General features: G+C 40.1%; 1 protein-coding gene across 2 annotated transcripts in view; it reads right to left on the bottom strand.

The window, feature by feature from the left end:
* Positions 1-18,754, bottom strand: part of afap1 (actin filament associated protein 1) — a 371,521-nt gene that overhangs the window by 68,873 nt on the left and 283,894 nt on the right. For both annotated transcript variants that reach the window (XM_059964846.1, XM_059964845.1), the window contains exons 4-6: positions 11,532-11,643; positions 5,664-5,875; positions 3,131-3,310 (exon numbers count right to left, since the gene is read on the bottom strand). In XM_059964846.1, coding sequence (XP_059820829.1) covers positions 3,131-3,310; positions 5,664-5,875; positions 11,532-11,643 — 504 coding nt within the window. The remainder of the gene's footprint in view (positions 1-3,130; positions 3,311-5,663; positions 5,876-11,531; positions 11,644-18,754) is intronic.

Below are 18,754 nucleotides of genomic sequence, written 5' to 3'. Positions count from 1 at the left end.
CAGACGGCTGGACTCAACATATCTGTACTTGCCTCTGAATCATCTCATCTCATCTCAATGCACACATCAAATGCAAGAAACCTTCAATAATCAGCTATCATTAGAGAAGATATGGACAGGAAGAGCTAACAATCATTCAAGATACTACACACAAGAGTTTGTTTAACACAACACACACATACTGTAACTTTATAGACATAGAATGCCATCGATCTGTATAGGAGTACAGTAAAGATTAAAGTGAGGTAGGTGGCAGCAAAAGGTTCAAGCTGTACAGCATTGTAAAAATAAATCTTGTTTGGCTATCTTAGAACTACACGAGGCAGACAAACACATGAAAAGCAGACTTCACAAGTTGGAACTCTGCCCCTCCTAAAAAATATGCACTGTCCATTGACAGTGTTGTGGAGAATTCTGAGGTAGTTCCTCAGGATTGAGGATGATTTCCTTCTGCTTCAGCTCCAAGGTGGCTGCTGAGGCCAGTGAGGGACTCTTCCGTTGGTGAAGCAGGTGGTGTTTGGTAGGCAAGGTTAATGACTTCTTGTGAGGTGTTGTGCCTCTTAATGTTAGACTTCTGTATGCTCCTAACAACAGATTCAAGGTTCTCAATACCTTCCTGAAAGCTCTTTCTCCATCTTGACCAGGGACTCCATGAGTTAATGGGATGTTGCACTTCTCAAGGCAGTTTTATTACATCTTTGAATCATTTCCACTTCCCTTGTAGTCATTTCTTACAATGACAGAGCTCAGAATAGAGTGTTTTCTGCCAGATTCTAACCTTGGGTATGCTGTCAATGTGGCTTGCTCAGCAGAGCTGTAAGAGTAATTAGGGCCTCAAAGCTGGGAATGTTGATTATCATTACAGAGATAGCATTGGAGGCATCATTAGGACCAGTTCTTAGAAGTATTTTTGTTCATTCAATCATGAGATGTGGACATTGCTGTCAAGTCAAACCACAAGGAAATCTGCAGGTGCTGGAAATTCAAGCAACACACACAAAATGCTGGTGGAACGCAGCAGGCCAGGCAGCATCTATAGGGCATCTATAGCATCTGAGTTCATCCAGTTTTTGTACGTGTTGATTTGACCACAGCATCTGCAGTGTACTTTGTGTTTAAATTCCTAAACCTTACTGGCATGGGGTATTAGGTTGTTGCTGTGAAACCCTTCAACCAGCTGATTTATCTCACTTCTGTATGTTTCTTCATCATTTGAAATTCTGGCAATAACAGTTGTGTTATTGGCAAATGCACACAGTCGTGGGCTTAGGGAGAGTAGAGCTCATTATACATCACTGAGGTGTGCTGTGAATGAGATCAATATCACCAGAGAGACACTGAAGCTGGTGATAGAGAAGTCTTTTTTCATCACAGCAAGCAGGAATGTTTCTGGAGACACTCACAGTAGAGTCTCACAAACCAAAAAGTACATCGTATTTTTGTTCCTTTAAGTTGAGTGGCTACAGTAGGTGATTCAATGTATTTTCAATAGTTACAATGATATTGTTTACTTCAATACTTTGGGTTGACAATTCTTCTTTAAATTACATATCTACAGTGGGATATGAGAATGTTCAAATACCAAGCCCAGACAAACTAATTGCAAGCTTCCTCTGACTGAATTACTTAAACCCCCTAGGCTCAGATTGCTGCAGGACAATTAACACAATCCCCTTGTTTTGACATTTGGCTAATACATATGCAATCTCTTAGTCAGTGGGTCAGTCTGTGCTTTTGACTTCAATTTACTGCTCGCAGTTTGTAATTAGAATTTAAGACTGGTTCTTGCTTATATTATTATCTGCCATATTCACATAACTTCAGAATACTCCCTATCAAGATGCGCCAATGTTGTTTGTCAGTGAGGAGGAGATGTTACTTGTCAGAAACAAGTGGAGTCACATACGGGTCAAACCTAGTAAGGAAGGGAGATTTCCTTCCCCAAAGAATATTTGTAAAGCAGATAGGATTTTATACAAACCAGTAATTTCATGTACACTGTTGTTCAGACTGACTATTTTTCATTGAATGTACTTATTTAGCTGTCATGGTGAATTTGAATATGTCTCTGGTCAATGGTCAGAACACCGGCTGTTGAAACAACAACTTAAGCACCAAACCAGCCTACCAGAAAGACAATAACGGTTCAAGGAGATGGCTCACTGTTACTTTTGTAGTGTGTATTGACAATGTGCAATAACTGCTGACTCTGCCTGTCACCCCTGCATTTCAAAAATTTAATTCAATGAAAAGAGGAGGGGGAAATTTGGTGACTCTAGTTATTGTCTTCCTTTTCTCTTGCTCCAAATGTTTCTAATTTCTAGTACTTATTGAATTCTCTTTAAAAACTACTACTGAAACTTCTTTGACCCTGCCTTTAGCATTCCAAATCCTAACCACTCATGGGTCATGACCTCAACAAAAGGCTGGTGATCAGAAACAGGTCTTTTTTTTAAGCATACTGTCAAATTCTCATTAGAATGAATAGCTAGTGAAGTTGCTGTCTCCTAGCTCCAGTGACTGGGCTCAATCCTCGATCTGATATTCTTTGTGTGAACTACACGTTCACCCTGTAAACCTGGGCTTTCTCCCGGTACTCTGGTTTCCTCCATATCCAAAAAAAAACCATTGCAGGTTGGTAGGGGAGAGGCCACTGTAAATTGCCCCTAAATTGCACATAGGTGAATGATGGAATGTGGGGATTTATTCAAGGGAATTTGAAAATAATAAATGTAATTAGTGTAAGATTCATGCAAATTTCTTAATGAACGTGATGGGCCAAAAGCCCCTTCTCCTTGAAACAAACTTCTATCCATATTCAGACAGGTGCAAGTTCTTTTTCTCCTTATTTTGCTTGTAGTTAAGAACAAAATCAGATGATTTCAGTCTTGTTTTTTTTAAAATGTTGGCCACACTCAAGCCTGATACACAATGACCAAAGACCCACAATTTTCACAGGTCTCTCTACATCTCCTGGTGTAACACTGAGCAGGAAACTGAAAGAATCTTCTACCTCCAATGAAGCAGATCCAGTAGTGAACTTAGTATCTGCTGCTTTTGCCGGTTATGACAGAAGTTTAGGAGACCTGCCAAAGATCAAGATTTTGTATCAGTGTACAAGATCTCCTACCTTCAGCCACTCCTCTGCTTGCTCTTTGCTTTGCACGGCCAATACCAGCATGTCTGCGCCTTGCTGGGTAATCCGTAGTTCATGTTTTTTCCTTTTGCTGTCTTTCGGAACATAGGATACGTTGTGCGCTGTCAGCAACAACTCCATCTGAGGCTGATGGTCTTTTGAACTTTTGTAGCACTAGAATCAAATTTGAAGTGTCAAGATTATTTTTAATTTTTGCATCAAGCAACACACACAAAATACTGGTGGAACGTAGTTTTAGAGTATCATAATCAACATCGTGAATGGGCACACCCCACAAAATTATTGCAGCTACTTCCTAAAAGGGAACAATCTAGTGGTGTTGTAAATGCTGTTTACAGCACACTTGTCACAGAGCTTGCTGCTCCTTATGGAAGAGTATGCCTCTTCCTTACTGCTCCTGAGATGAGGCATTTTCTGAAAGGTAAGAGTCACATCCATGGTTGAAAAGATAGGTTCTGGAGGAGAGCAGAGGAATGAATCAGCAGAGTGGCAGAAATAACAACAACCTGCAGAAAGGTCAATGCAAGGCCCAGCTCAAATGGAGAAAGTTGAACCCTGAATGTGAGAGCTTTTTGATTCAGTTAAAACAAGTGGAAGTAACCTTTGCAGACAATACAACATACAAATGCATTGAGTGAAATAGCCATCTGGTCATATGACATGGATCAAACGGGTCCAGATCTTCCCAGGACTAGCTTGGAAAGCTGAGGCCTCTCAGTATAGAAAAGGGATATCAAAATATAGATTGTTATTAAGTGATCTTTAACACATGTTCCCAATGCTATAAGAGTGACTGATAAGCAGTTATCTCCCCTCATCTGAAAATTCAAGCCCTTCTTTCCACACCCTTACCCCTCATTTGAAATGCACTCACTGATGCAGTACTGGCACAGTGGTGGTTGGACTAATTTCCTCAAACATATCACAAAAGTGTGGATTGTTAGATTAGCTGGGTACTGTGAACTGTCCACGGTACAGGTAAATAACTGAATTGATGGGAATTTAGAGAGAACAGAAAGAAAATGGGAAATAAAATCTGTAAATACTGGAAATACTCAACAGATCAGACTGCATCTGTGGTATCTTGGCTTGGGGCTGCTTTGCTGCCTCAGGGCCTGGACAGCTTGCAATCGTTGAGGGAACAATGAATTCAAAAATTGTATCAAGACATTTTACAGGAGAATGTCAGGGTAGCAGTCCGTCACCGGAAGCTTCACAGAAGCTGGATAATGCAACAAGACAATGATCTGAAAGACAAGAGTAAATCAACAACAGAGTGGTTTAAAAAGAAGAAAATTTATGTTTTGGAAAGTCCAAGTCAAAGTCCTGACCTTAATCCTATAGAAATGTTGTGGAAGGACCTGAAGCAAGCAGTTCATGCAAGGAAGCCCACCAATGTCCCAGAGTTGAAGCAGTTTTATAAGGAAGAATGGCCTAAAACTCCTCCAAGCCAATGTCCAGGACTGATCAGAGATACTTGGTTGAAGTTATTGCTGTATAAGAGGGTCACACCAATTACTGAAACCAAAGGTTCACATACTTTTTCCAACAAATATATATAATGTTGGATCATTTTTCTCAATCAATTGTTACTCATTTAATTGGGTTCTCTTTATCTATTTTTAGTACTTACATGAAGTTCTGATCACATTTTAGTCACATTTATGTAGAAACATAGAAAATTCTACATCACAAACTTTCTAGCACCACCTTATGTTTCTCTTTGTACCCTTACAGCCTGATCTTTGCAGCATCTTTGGTTTTTCTGCTTTTTATTTGTGAGGCAGCATAAACGTGAAAGGCCAAATAGCCCCCTTATATGTCATGAAATATAGTCAGACATCTGTGGCAATGAATGAGTATTTTTTTGGCAGCCAGTAAGATCACCACTGACCAATGGGACAGCTCCAGCATAGGGATTAAAAAAAGCACTGAGAAACCAGACAAGCCTTCAGGACTGGTGAAGGTGCTGAATCAAGTCACAAGATGAGCTCATCTAATCCAGCTCTTCTCACTTTGCTTTCAGCTAAAGACTGAGCAACACCTTTTCTCAATCTTTGAGATCATTTCAGATTTAACAGATCATAAATAAGGATTCACAAGGTGATGTGAACTCTGTACAATAACATAATTATATATTAGTACAGACTATAATCTTACTAATTGACTAGCATGAACACATCAATGGCATCAAACTATATGCATAAAGCTAAACTCTGGACATAAAAGGGGTAGAGGAGCTTGTTACAGTCACAATGTGGAAAATTGCCAAGTCAAATATTATCCAAAGAAACAAATCAAATCTAACATGCATGATTATCATTGCATTTTCAGCCATTTCCAATCCAAGGGGCAAGGAGAGTCAGATTCATTCCTGCACACCTTATAGGATCTAGTAGAGTGTCGATATTAAATCCCTGGAAATATAGTTACCACTCACTCAGCACTTATACTTGGTGCTAAGTAATCAAGACTAAAGACATTCACTACCAAAATAAAAACATACCAACAACTTGTTGTCTTTAATCACACAGAATTGTTTAGTCCACTGTCCAAAACGTTTCTTGCGCAGAAGAAAAGCACAGATCTTGGCATCTTTCACCAAGTCCATTGAGGCCTCCTCAGATGGCCACTGATGCCTCAGTTTCTTTCCCTTCCCATCTTCATCGTCTTCATCGTATGATTCATAGGAGCTGCTCATGGCATCTGAATCATAGTCTGTAAGAAAAGACAATGCAGGAAAGTGAGATCAATAGAGTCCAGTTTGGTTTTAAAAGCTAACACATCAAAGTACAAACTGCCCTACCTAAAACAGGCAAATAATTTAACTTTCAATTATTTGATTGCTGAAAATTTGTAGCATCCTTACAAACACAAGTATTGGACATGAATTTAGTTTCAGTCTCCTGGAAATACAGTAAATAATTAAAATTAATTCATTGCATCTAGAATTCTATTCAGGTGATTATCTGAATTGATATGCTTAAATATATAATTTACTGATATTAGAACATCCTTTTTTGTCCAATCAGCATGCTATATTCACAGAATGTTGATTTAGAAATTTATTTGTATTAACTGAAAATGGAAGGCATTTTGTAAATTTGAAAGTCGCATTAATAGGACTAAAACAATTTTGCATACATTTCTGAGTCACTACCAAAATCTTTAAGTTGATTCACAGTTTTCAAGCATCGAACTTGAACCAAGTAACATCAACAATAGCAATTTTCAATGGAAGTTGTATGAGTCATAAAGGTTCAAAGGTTTATTTATTATTAAAGTATGTATGCAGTATGCAACTCTGATATTCTTCTTCTCCAGATAGCCATGAAACAAAGGAAAAACATGGAAGTCAGTTCAGAGAGAACCAGCAAACCTAACCCCCCCACACACACACATAAATGAAAAGCAACACAATTATCAACCTCCAAACACCCTCCCCCTGCACACAACGCAAGAAAAGCTTTGGCCTCCAAATTCCCCTCTCCCTGCACAGAAAAGCAACAAAAATACAATAAAAATGTCAACTCCTCTCAAATCCCTCTCCCTCTACACAAAAAAATGAGAAAGAACCAGCAAAAACATAGAGCATAAAAACTATAAAACCGAAAAAAAAGTCCACGGTGCACGGTCCAAATCCATACACACAGAAAATCTCGGTAACATCTTTCATCATCAGTGAAAGAGAAAGAGCCAGAGGCCTACCCTCCAGGCACAGTGCCAGGCCACACAGCCTCCCCTCTCTGGCAGCAGAGTGATCCACCAGTGATCAGACAGCAGGCAGTCAGTGCTCGTCTTCCTCATTCACTTCAATGTTTCAGTCTCCTTCATTGCTTTAATCAGCACACAATGGAAGCTTTAAAGCGAAATGAAGTCAAGCATCGGCTCATGCCCCATCCCACAGACTCCTTGCCTCGAGGCTCGCACTCGCTGCCTTCTGGAATCCCCTCTGAGACAACAAAGTGCTGGATCACCCAAACGATCTCCAAACCGCAAATCGCAGGGTCCAACAGTTGCAGAAACACATTCAAGATGAAGAACAGACTAAAATACGTGAAATAAAGTTTCTTGGTTTATCCAGAAGATGATGACCGAGGGAGCATTAAATGCAGACACCATCTTGACTGGAAGAAGAATTAGCTTTTTTTTTAAATACAGGCAGGCCTGGGTTATGAATGAGTTCCGTTCCTGAGTCCATCTTTAAGTCGAATTTGTACGCGTCGGAGCAAGTACATCCGGTATTATTTAGCGTCAGTTAGTCAAAAGTTTGTCTTAATATATCGTATATGTTTTACCTTTCTAGGCATATAAAACACTTAAGAGATGTATGTATTCCAATAATTAAACCACCGCATTGCTTAGTAATAATTGTAGCTTTCATCGGGGCAGGGCCTTTCATATGCTCCATTATTCTCACTTTATCTTTTAAAATTGTTCAGATCGTTGATGGACTGTAGCCTAACGCTTCTCCAATAACCAATGGCATTTCACCCTTTTCCAAACGCATTATTATTTCCACTTTATTTTCAATCATGATCGCTTCCCGTCAATGGAACAGAAACACTGCAGGCAGCGGGTCTTGACTTCCGCTGGCTCCCGAGGTCCACTAGGTCCTAAGGACCACCGCACTGAATTCCCTGTGTCCTAAACTCCACCCCACTGAGACAGGTTAAATGGGACAAGTGGGCGCTGTGCTGGGTTTGGGTATTTGATCCTCCATAATATTCTGTATGGGAACTTAAACTGGAGGTGGCAGTGTTTTTTTTAGGAGTTGCGAGCTCGACATCAACCCGACACGGATGGCACAGGAGTCACTGGATCGACATTAACCCGGCATGGGAGTGGTCTGTCACTGGATCGAACTCGGGAACCTTCATTCTCGAGCCTGGCGCTGATCTCACAGCGCCACCAGCCAACCGGAATTGGGGGGGGGGGGGGTTGGGGGTCAGGGTGAATCTTGCTAAGAAAAATTTAAGCCAAATACAAAGTTACATACTCAACAAAGTGTCAACAGCAACAACTTAAAATGGCGGACAGCGTCGCAATCCAACTTAAAATGGCGGACGGCATCAAGATCCAACTTTAAATGGTGGACGGCGTTCTCCTTCCTCCATTCGTAAGTACGAGTTGTCTGTAAGTCTGACATTCATAACTCGGGGACTAGCTGTACTTAACACTGAGATGAAATGCTGCTTGAAGAAATAGTTACATGAAACATGCATTCATTTGCTACACCAAGCTTTCTCTGTATGTTGCTCTTTGTATCGTCAGCCACTTTGCTGCCACCAAAATTGATTACAATGGTCATACCTTGAGGCCAAATTGACTTCTTACTGTAAGTCACAGGGCTTCATAACATACCTCCCAAATACTGCAGGCACCAAGAGGACCAGACTGCAGATGCTGGCATACAAGGGCTCAGCACCTTCAACATCTTAGCCAGCCAGGTTTCTCAGGAAGTTGTGCTGTGATCTACATAACTCAAAGGTGTAACGTCTATGATGCAATACTTCCAGTTTGTCCTCACTTGCATAAGACTATAAGACATGGGAGCAGAATTAGGCCATTCAGCCCATCAAGTCTGGTTTGCCATTCCATCATGGCTGATCCCCGATCCCACTCAACCCCATCTTCTCAAGACTCATCAAACTTCACATGCAAGCTCACTGATTGCCTGGACTGAGCTTGGAGTGGAAGCGAGGGTCTGCTCAGTGGACAAAGTAAGTGAAGGAGTTGGGCTTTTGAAATGTAATATTATGAAAATGAAGCCTAAAAATCATTGATTAATTCATTGCAGTTCCAATGATATTTAACTATTTGGCAGAAATTTTGAATTGGAGGCTGAGTTTGCTTTAAAGTTGAAAGTTTTTAAATATTTTAAAAATGGACAAATTGGTTGACTGTTCTAGATTAAGGCAGAGAGAATTGATGGGCCTCATAACTTCAGATTTGTAATAACTAGCTCAAATAATTAAGAAGTCCAGTTTCACAGAGCTCATAGAAATTAATGCCAAATCCCATAGGACTATTTCTTTGTGGGGCTATGGGACTTGGTTCTATCCTAATAAAAAGACAATCAATAATATACCTCTGAAAGTAATAGTAGAGGGAACTATTCACCAATTATAACTCTGGCAAAAAATATGTTTCACTGTAAAGTATGTCTTAGGGTAGATCTTAGTTTCTGAAATTATTGTCCCTTTTCACATACAGCTGTTGTTTAAAGGTGAAATGTGTCCATTCACAAAATGCTTTGAATTACTTGGCTTGTTAAAATTTTGCTGCTGTTCCAGGCATTACAATATAAAATTGAAAGTTATTTCCGTTCATTTCAACAGCACAGTCCAGTATTGTCAATTTTATGATCAATATCTTGTCTGTTTTTATGCTGCTGAAAATTTGATAAAGGAACTCCATTAGCCGCTTATATATGGCAAAAAGTGGAAATTCTTTTTGAAGTAATTGATTCTTCCTCACTTATAGGAGATAGCTTAGGTTCTATAGAAGATACGGAGGTACTGTACATTAATTTCACTCTGCTTTGTGAATGGAGATTCAGAGACAAACAGCTGAGTTTTATCCATAGCGTGTGTCCAGATTTTCAAGTCTGAGTATTCTCTCTTGCAAAAGAAGTCACTTTCAAGACCACTCCACAGTTGAAACATAGTCTCAATACTGATTTGTACATGAATAAAACTCTTACAGCTTTGATCTCATCCAAATTCTACACATCTATAGTTTTTGAAAAATAATAAAAACCTCTTCTTTACATTTCAATATATGAGGGGTGTTTGATAAGCTTGTGGCCTAAGGTAGGAGGAGCCAATTTTAGAAAACATAGCACATTTATTTTTCAACATAGTCCCCTCCTACTTTTACACACTTAGTCTAGCGGTCGTGGAGCATACGGATCTTGAACCTGCAGGAAGTGTCCACAGCGGGGTGATTGATAAGTTCATTGCCTAAGGTAGGAGATGAGTTGTACAGCTCTCGTTACATGCACATGCAGTTCGCAGTTCAACTCCTTGAGTGATTATGCAGAAAGTCTTAAGTTAATAACTCATCAGTTAAGAACTCATTGGGGTGATTGATAAGTTCGTGGCCTAAGGTAGACGGTTAATGAGTTATTAACTTCAAACTTTCTGCATAATCACTCAAGGAGTTGAACTGCATGTGCATGTAACAAGAGCTGTGTAACTCATCTCCTTCTACCCTAGGCCACAAACTTATCAATCATCCCTCTACACCAAGTTACATTTAACCACATTAACTTCCATCTGCCATTTATTTTTAGATGCTACCAAGTACTACTGCAGTAGTTATTATTTCATGTTGTCACCAAATATCAGAGAACAAGAATACTGTGATGATACTTGATTAGTTATTTTAAGGGAAATTCCTTATCACCAAACTATTCTGTTTTTATTTTAGAAAAGACTGGTACACCTAGACAGCCAAGCAGTGCCCATGGAGAAGGGAACTGTTTTTGGTCAATGGCCTTTCATCAGAAAAAGCCTATTCAATCCACTGTTTTCAAGATAGATGCCTGACAACAGAAAGCAAATTTTCTACAGTTTGTGTTTAAATATTATCATAATGCAATTTAATCTAAACATTAATAGTATCAAATTTTACCATTGTAGTTTTAAAAATGAATCTTCAATAAAATGAATGTGAGAACAAGTTCTTGTTCAAATAATAACATTTTAATAAATAAATAATAATTAATTAATGATAAATTATTATATAATTAATAATAAATAATTAAACAGAGAGAACGGAGAAGTTTAGAAATTTCAAAAGCTAATTTAGCAATAATAACTATATCCGGCACATTCACCTAATGAATATTAAAGAACAGTTATAATTTACTAATCTCATATTTCATATTCATGGTGCCAATTGAATTCCATTACATTTTAAATCTTTTCAGTGCATTTTCAGATTTTACATTCCTGCAATTAGAGCCTGAGGTATTTTCATTGCATGTTTGTGTAAATTTTTCACAAGAGGCGTCATTGGCCAATATTTTCTAAATAGCTACCATAAGTTTACTGATTTTGGTATAATAGACCAGCTATCAGATAATATCCTACGTATCATTATAAAATTAAAACTTACATAGAAAACTCCTCTTTAGATATATTGACGCAAATGCAAAACTTAGCTATTTTAACATGTTTAAGTACAAATGAAGCTACCGTATATTCCTGTATTTTCTGTATTTGTGATAGAATACCTGGACATTTTTTGAACAAAGGGCAAAGTAAATATTTCCTTTAATATACAAGTTTATTCAATTTGCAAATGAGTAATTGCAGCATTTCAGAAATACATCTTCATTTTGACTCCTTACTGTAATTAGATTTACCTCGAGAAGTGATGTATTCTGGGGCTTTTCCGGGACTCAGGGGCACTGCTTCTTCATAATACCCTTCAGGCAAAGAAGACGTTGGCAGCGGTGGTGGACTGTTCTCTAATGGCTAAAGCACATATATAAGGTTTATTAACCTAGCAGAGACAGAGTTCTATGAACAATCAAACTTGCTGTCTGCAGAAAATCACTAGCAAAGGAAAATCTGCAGATGCTGGAAATCCAAGCAACACACACAAAATGCTGGAGGAACTCAGCAAGTCAGGCAGCAACTATGGAAAAGAGAACAGACGTTTCGAGCCGAGACTCTTCATCAGGACTGGAAAAAAAAAGATGAGGAGCTGGGGGGGGGGGGGGTTAGGGGTGGAAAAAACACAAGGTGATGGGTGAAACTGGGAGGGGGAGATGGGTGAAGTAAAAAGCTGGGAAGTTGATTGGTGAAGGAGATGCGGGGCTGGAAAAGGGGGAATGCAATAGGAGATGACAGAAGGCCATGGAAGAAAGGGAAGGGGGGAGCACCAGAGGAAGGTGATGGGCAGGTAAGGAGATAAGGTGAGAGGGAAAAGGGGATGAGGAATGGTGAAGGAGGGGAAGGAGGCATGATTGAAAGTTCGAGAAATCGATGTTCATGCCTCATCCTGAGAGCATATGCAGTGGAGATGGAGGAATTGGAAGAAGGGAATGGTGTTTTTACAAGGAGCATGGTGGGAAGAGGTATAGTCCAGGTAGCTGTGAGTCTCGGTGGGTTCATAATAGACATCAATAGATAAGCTGTCTTCAGAGAAAGAAACAAGAGATAGAGGAAGAAAAGGGAGGAGCTGGAAATGGACCAAGTAAATTTGGGGGCAGGGTGGAAGTTGGAAGCAAAGTTGGTAAAGACAATAAGCTCTACATGGGTGCAGGAATCAGCATCAATGCAGTCATTGATATAGGTAAGGAAAAGTTGGGGACTGATACCAGTGTAAGCTTGGAACATAGAGTGTTCCACATAGCTAACAACAGGCAGGCATATCTGGGACGTATGCGAGTACCCATGGCTACACCTTTTGTTTGAAGGAAGTGGGAGGAGCCAAAGGAGAAATTATTGAAAGTGCAGATAAGTTCCACCAGACAGAGGAGAGTGGTGGTCATCCACAGACCTGTGTGACCAGGTCATGGTTTCTGTTTGTTCCTGCCCCACTGAACTTATATCTGCATACCTCAACTCAGTAGTATTCCCATTTCCGTTCCTTCTGACCATCATCCGTGACGCTTCACACACTGTAGATCTTTTCAATGTTTTCAAGTTCCCTGGCCCCGAGCATCTTATTTTCACCAGTCCCTTCACACCTCCATCCCAATTAGGAAGGTCTCAAAGCTCTCCATTTCTTTCTGGACACCAGACCCAACCAGTTCCCCTCCAGCACAACTCTCCTCTGTTGCAGAATTATCTTCCAATAGGACATAAACTACAGCAGGCCTGGTTTTATAAATATCATGTTTATAATTAATGTGGAATTATTGGATCCACGCTAAACATATATTATTTAATCTGAAGCAACGACTTTGTCCAAAAGCTTCTGAAGGTGACATGCTGATTCAATGATAAATTCAGTTATCTCTATCTGATTGCTGAATATTTGGCCAAACAATCTTGTAAAAGACAAGAAAAGGAGAGAAAACAGAATAAAAATACTAAGAATGAAAGACTTGAAAATCAAAACACTTCAAATACTAAACTCACTCAAGATACTGCAGTGGATGGGAGATTGGACATTTGCCCAAACTGAGAGGAACACATGAAAGATGAAGTTCAGTTTTTCATTTTTCAGAGCTCGGTTCAGTTAAATAAATAATTGTCCATGAGAGTCCATGACTCTCTTGTCCATTCGTCCTTCCCCACTCATCTCCCTCCTATCCCTTATCCTTGCAAGTGGAACGTGGCACACCTGCCCCTAAACCTACCCCCTCATTACTATTCACTTCACCTGGGTGTTTGTTGAGGTCACCAACCATAAAGAAAAATTAATCAGGCCACATATTTCAGCCACAATGAAATACCAATCTAGAACAAATAACCACCATTTTGCTTTAAGTTTCAGGTCTCACCTCCTTTAAACTATCAATAACACAGATAAAGTAGGTTTGACATTGGCTCTTTAGGAGAAGACAGAGAGAAGATAGTTGCCTCTCTGATTGGAAGCGACATGCTGCGAGGAACTGTGCCTGGCCATTGTTGTTTGTCATCAACAAATATCAATAATCTGGATGATAATACAGCTAACTGGATCAGGAAATTTGTGGATGACACTAAGATTGGGGCTGCAAACAAGTGTGAGGTTTTGCAGTTTGCCAGGACCAATTAGGGTAGGTGAACTAAAGGGCACTAAGGAGGGTTAGAACAAAGGGATCTGGAACTACAGATCCATATTTCCTTGAAAACGGCATCACGGGTCAATAGGGTAGTAAAGAAAGCTTCTGGCATGTTGGCCTTCATAAGTATTGAGTGCAGGAGTTGGGATGTTATGTTGAAGTTTTGTAAAACATTGCTGAGGCCCAATTGAAAAAACTACTGAGAAAATTCCCAAGTATGTTGCTAGCACTGAAGGACCTGAGTCACAGGAAACTATGGAATAGATTAGGACATTTCCCTTAGAACGTAGGAGAAAGAGAGGAGATTCGATAGAAGTATACAAAATTATAAGGGCTATAGATAGGGTAAATGTAAACAGGCTTTTTGCACTGAGGATAGGTGAGACTACAACTAGAGGTCATAGTTGAAAGGTGAAATAGTTAAGCAGAACCCGAGGGACAACTTCTTCACTCACAGGGTGGTGAGAGTGTATAATGAGCTGCCAACAGAAGTAGAGAATGCCTTGCTTAAGTTCACGTAGACAACTTAAGAGGAGGATGAGAGTTTGATTTCAACATTTAAGAGAAATTTCGATAGGTACATGGAATGGAGGGACATGGAAGGCTATGGTCTGGGAGCAGGTCAATGAGACTAGGCAGTTTAATGTTTCAGCACTGACTAGATGGGCTGAAGAGCCTGTTTCTATCCTGTAGTGTTCTGTGACTCTATGCCTCTATCTTCATTATTAAGATAGGCTTTAATTACATTTCTATACATAACTATGTGCTACAAGTGCACAGTCACAATGACCTACTCAACTAAGATGACAAATATACCTTCAGCTTTTAGCTTTGATTTTTAAAATTGTAGATGATTCACTACTGAGAATGTGTGACTCTTCCAGTCTTCTACACATTGGGCTATATACTCCCACGGTAATAACAGAATAGGATGAGCTCTATAAATATAGATCATTCGTTATGTTAACCTTGGAGAGCTGCATGAAACAAGCTGTGTGTGGTTTCCTCTGGACACTGATTTCCTAATGTGACATGCTAGTACATTTTTCTGAATCAATCCTCCAAAATAAATTATCATAAATTTTCTCCCCCAAAAACCTGGAATCCAATTGGACTTTTGGGAATTAATTCCTTCCCAATTGTTTAGAAAGTCTGACACTACAGAGTTGCCTTCCACTCAAAGAAATTAGTGGATAAATTTTCCTACTCTCTCTATACCAGGCATGGGCAAACTACGGCCCGGGGGCCATATGCTTTTTAATCCGGCCTGCAGAACTTGATGAAATTATATTAATAAACCTTGTTAACACTTCTTCCCCGCAGTTCTGGCGTTTTCCCAATAGATGACGCACTCTATATACATTTGTGGCGACCCATTTCCTGGCACATCCGAACCGGCTCACAATTAGCCAGCATTCCAGCTAAGGGAGATAGCCTGCGGGGATTTGCGAGCACAGAGCTTTGGAGCCTCTGCGCCACAGGGGGCAGGTTGAAGGAGGCTTAAAAGTGAGGCTGGGGATTTCGAATAAAGTTTTTTTCTTCGACTGCAGTTACCGACTCCGTGTCGTAATTTTAGCGCTGCGTGTAGCACACCGCTACATATTGCCCTTTGTTGAGGTGCAGCGTATTACTCCACATTTGCGCTTTACTCTTTGTTCGGCTCGACCTATTTGTGTGAACAGGCATTCAGCGTCATGAACATCAACAAAGCCAGCCACAGATCCAAGTTAACTGACCAACACCTCAGATCCATCCTGAGAATTGCCACAACAAAACTAAATCCAGACTTTGATGCGCTGGCTAAAAAGGGAGACAAACAACACTGTTCCCACTGAAATTAAAAATAAGTTTCTTCGTTGTGTTATGTAAAAATGCATTTGAAAATATTTTTTTCAATAAGCCTTACATGTTACATGTCATTTCTGTTAAGTGATGGACATGAGTAGTGCGCAGGTGCACGTACATTCTCAAAATAAAAAAATGCGCTCCAGAACAAATAACGCGCTCCGCATACTGGCGTGCTGTCCCTGTTCTGTCCTTGTGCTGGTCGTTGTTGAGTTTTGGCACAGGGGACAATTGAATAAGAAGGAGCAGGACAAGTAGACCTGCATGTCCTACCGTTTTTGAAATAAAGACAGTCAGGAGGAGTGTGATGATGATAATATCTTGAAGGATAACAGAATTTTCAGTGCTTTAAAATAATAACTGTTACTATTTAAAAAAGCTGTATTAAAAAAAGCTGTATTTTATTCATTTAATTTTCAGTGTTTTAAAAGTCATTTCAATAAATAGCTAAATACCATGGGACTTCAAAGACAGATGTTTTGTTGTAATGCATTTGTGCATTTTCAATTGAAATTAAAGCACATGTTTTCTATATATCCCATGATATTTTATTTTCTCTTATGAGGTGTATTACCGAAACACTCCGTCCATCTGCTCCTGGTCTGGCCCCCCTGTCAAATTTTAGAACCCTTTGTGGCCCACAAGTCAAAAAGTTTGCCCACACCTGCTCTATACCCTTCATAACTTCATACACAAGTCACAACATGGGTTCTTCCATGCCAAGGAAAACACATCCAGCCTATGTATTTTCTTCTTTGAAGTGAAACATGCCACCCAGGCAACACCCTGGTGAACCTCCTTTGCACGCACCCAATGCAATCATGTCCTGCCTATAACATGGTGACCAGAACTGCACAAATTACTCCAACTCTGGCCAAACCAATGTTCTAATAAAGCTGCATCATAACATTCCTGCTCTTATGTTCTGTGCCCAAGCAAACAAAGCCTATTATCGCATGAACCTTCCTCATCAACGATGCACAAGATGGCACTGAGCTGGGAGGTTGTGGCTCAGTTTTAATTGTTTTTTTTGGGTTTGTGGGAATGGGTTTGGGGACAGAGGGAAGATAGAAGTCAGGTTAGGGCTTCAGGTATAGGGATATAGCGGAAATGAGAAGAATTAGGGGATAGGCTGGAGTCTTAAGTCTCCACTCCATGTTTGAAGGTCAGCAATGCTGTCGTGGGCCATCCACAGATCAGGTTGGGATGTCCAGCAGAGATGATGAAGGTTGTTGACTCTCCCAGGGTCAGTGAGTTATCGAGAGGTTACAGAGTTGGAGTTCAGTGCAGGCAGGAGGAATGAGATCCAATGGCCCTTGGGTTCATGAATTGGTGAAACCACAGCACAAGGCCTAGTGTTTGGGGTCCTATCATCGTTGGCTCCAGGATTCAATCCCTGATATTTGATGATCGATGGTCAATACCAACGAGGATTTAACTGGAAGTTCGGAAGTCAAGGTCAGATCTTTGAACCTCTGTGAGTTTGCTGGGGTAGTTGAAAGACCAATGCTTGTGAATCAAAGGCAGAATCTGGGTCCACTGGAGTTGGAGGCTAAAGAATGCAGACTGTCTTGGGGTTAGAGGACTGTGTACGTGCATAGGTGGGAAGGAGGAACAAAGTCTTGTTTTGCTGTTGATGATCTGTTATTCTGCTGAGCATTGTGGACACAGAATGCATGGTGACACCTTCAGGTCATCTCCAGCACACCAATCAGTGTATTGTAAACACAATTACGTGTATGTTTCAATGTACATGTACATGTGATAAATAAACATCAATCTGGAACTTATCCTGAAATGTTGCCATCTTCAAGAACCCTTGGACTTGGTTACAGAGATTTCTCTTTCCTCAGTACTCCAAAGGACCCTCTCATTCACTATGTATATGCTAGCCTTATTTATTCTGCCCAAAATGCATTAAAACACTTTTCAATATCAAATTCTGTCTACATTTTTTGCCAATTAATGAATATCATCCTGTAACAAAGACTACCCTTCTCACTATGAACACCACCAATTTTCATGTGTTCTGCAAACTCACTAACCGTACCTCCTATGCTCATTCCCAAATCCTTAAGACAGCCTCCAACAAAAAACCCTGCTCCTTCTATTCACAAAAAAAATCTTGCATCCACCACCCATATCCTACCACTAAACTTTAGATGCCATTTGTTGTCTTGCTTTGCATTTCATGGAATCTAACTTTTTGAGCCACTCTCCTTGTGGGACCCTATCAAAGGCTTCACAGAAGTTCATACTGACAATATCATAATCTTCAAAGGATCCATTTGATTTTAGCTATCTAAACCTTATTTCACTGTATATCCAACAGTCAGGAGGATGGTTCTGCAATGCTCCATGGAGAACAAAGGGCATGACAAGACCAGAACACAAAGGAGCAAAATTAGGCCATTTGGCCCATCAAGTCTGCTCTGTCATTTAATTATGCTGATCCTTTTTCTCCCCTCCTCAGCCCCACTCCCACCCTTCTCCCTGTAACCTTTGATAGTGTGTCCAATCGAGAATGTATCAAGCTCTGCCTTAACTACACCCAACAACCTGGCCTCCACAGCTGTCTGTGGTAATAAATCCCACAAGTTCACCACCCTCTGGCCAAAGAAATTTCTACACATGTTTTAAATGGAAGTCCATCTACCCTGAGGCTGTGCCCTCTTGTGCTAGACCCCCATCATGGGAAACATCCTTTCCTTATCTACTCTGTCCAGTCCTTTCAAAGTCTAAAAAGTTTCAATATCCCCCCACATCCTTCTAAATTCCAGTGAGTACAGACCTAGAGCTATCAAACATTTCTTGTATGATAACCCTTTCATTCCCAGAATCATCCTTGTAAACCTCTGCTGAACCCTCTCCAATGCCAGCACATCTCTTCTTAGATAAGGAACCTAAAACGTTTCACAATACTCAAGGTGAGGCTTCACCAGTGCCTTATAAAGCCTCACCATCACATCCCTGCTCTTGTATTCTAGACCTCTTGAAATGAATGCTAACATTGCATTTGCCTT

The sequence above is a fragment of the Hypanus sabinus genome, chromosome 3, assembly GCF_030144855.1.
Source record: "Hypanus sabinus isolate sHypSab1 chromosome 3, sHypSab1.hap1, whole genome shotgun sequence".
In the NCBI taxonomy this organism is placed as follows: Eukaryota; Metazoa; Chordata; class Chondrichthyes; order Myliobatiformes; family Dasyatidae; genus Hypanus; species Hypanus sabinus.
Note: the sequence above shows the minus strand (reverse complement) of the source record. Positions and strands in the feature narration are given on the sequence as shown.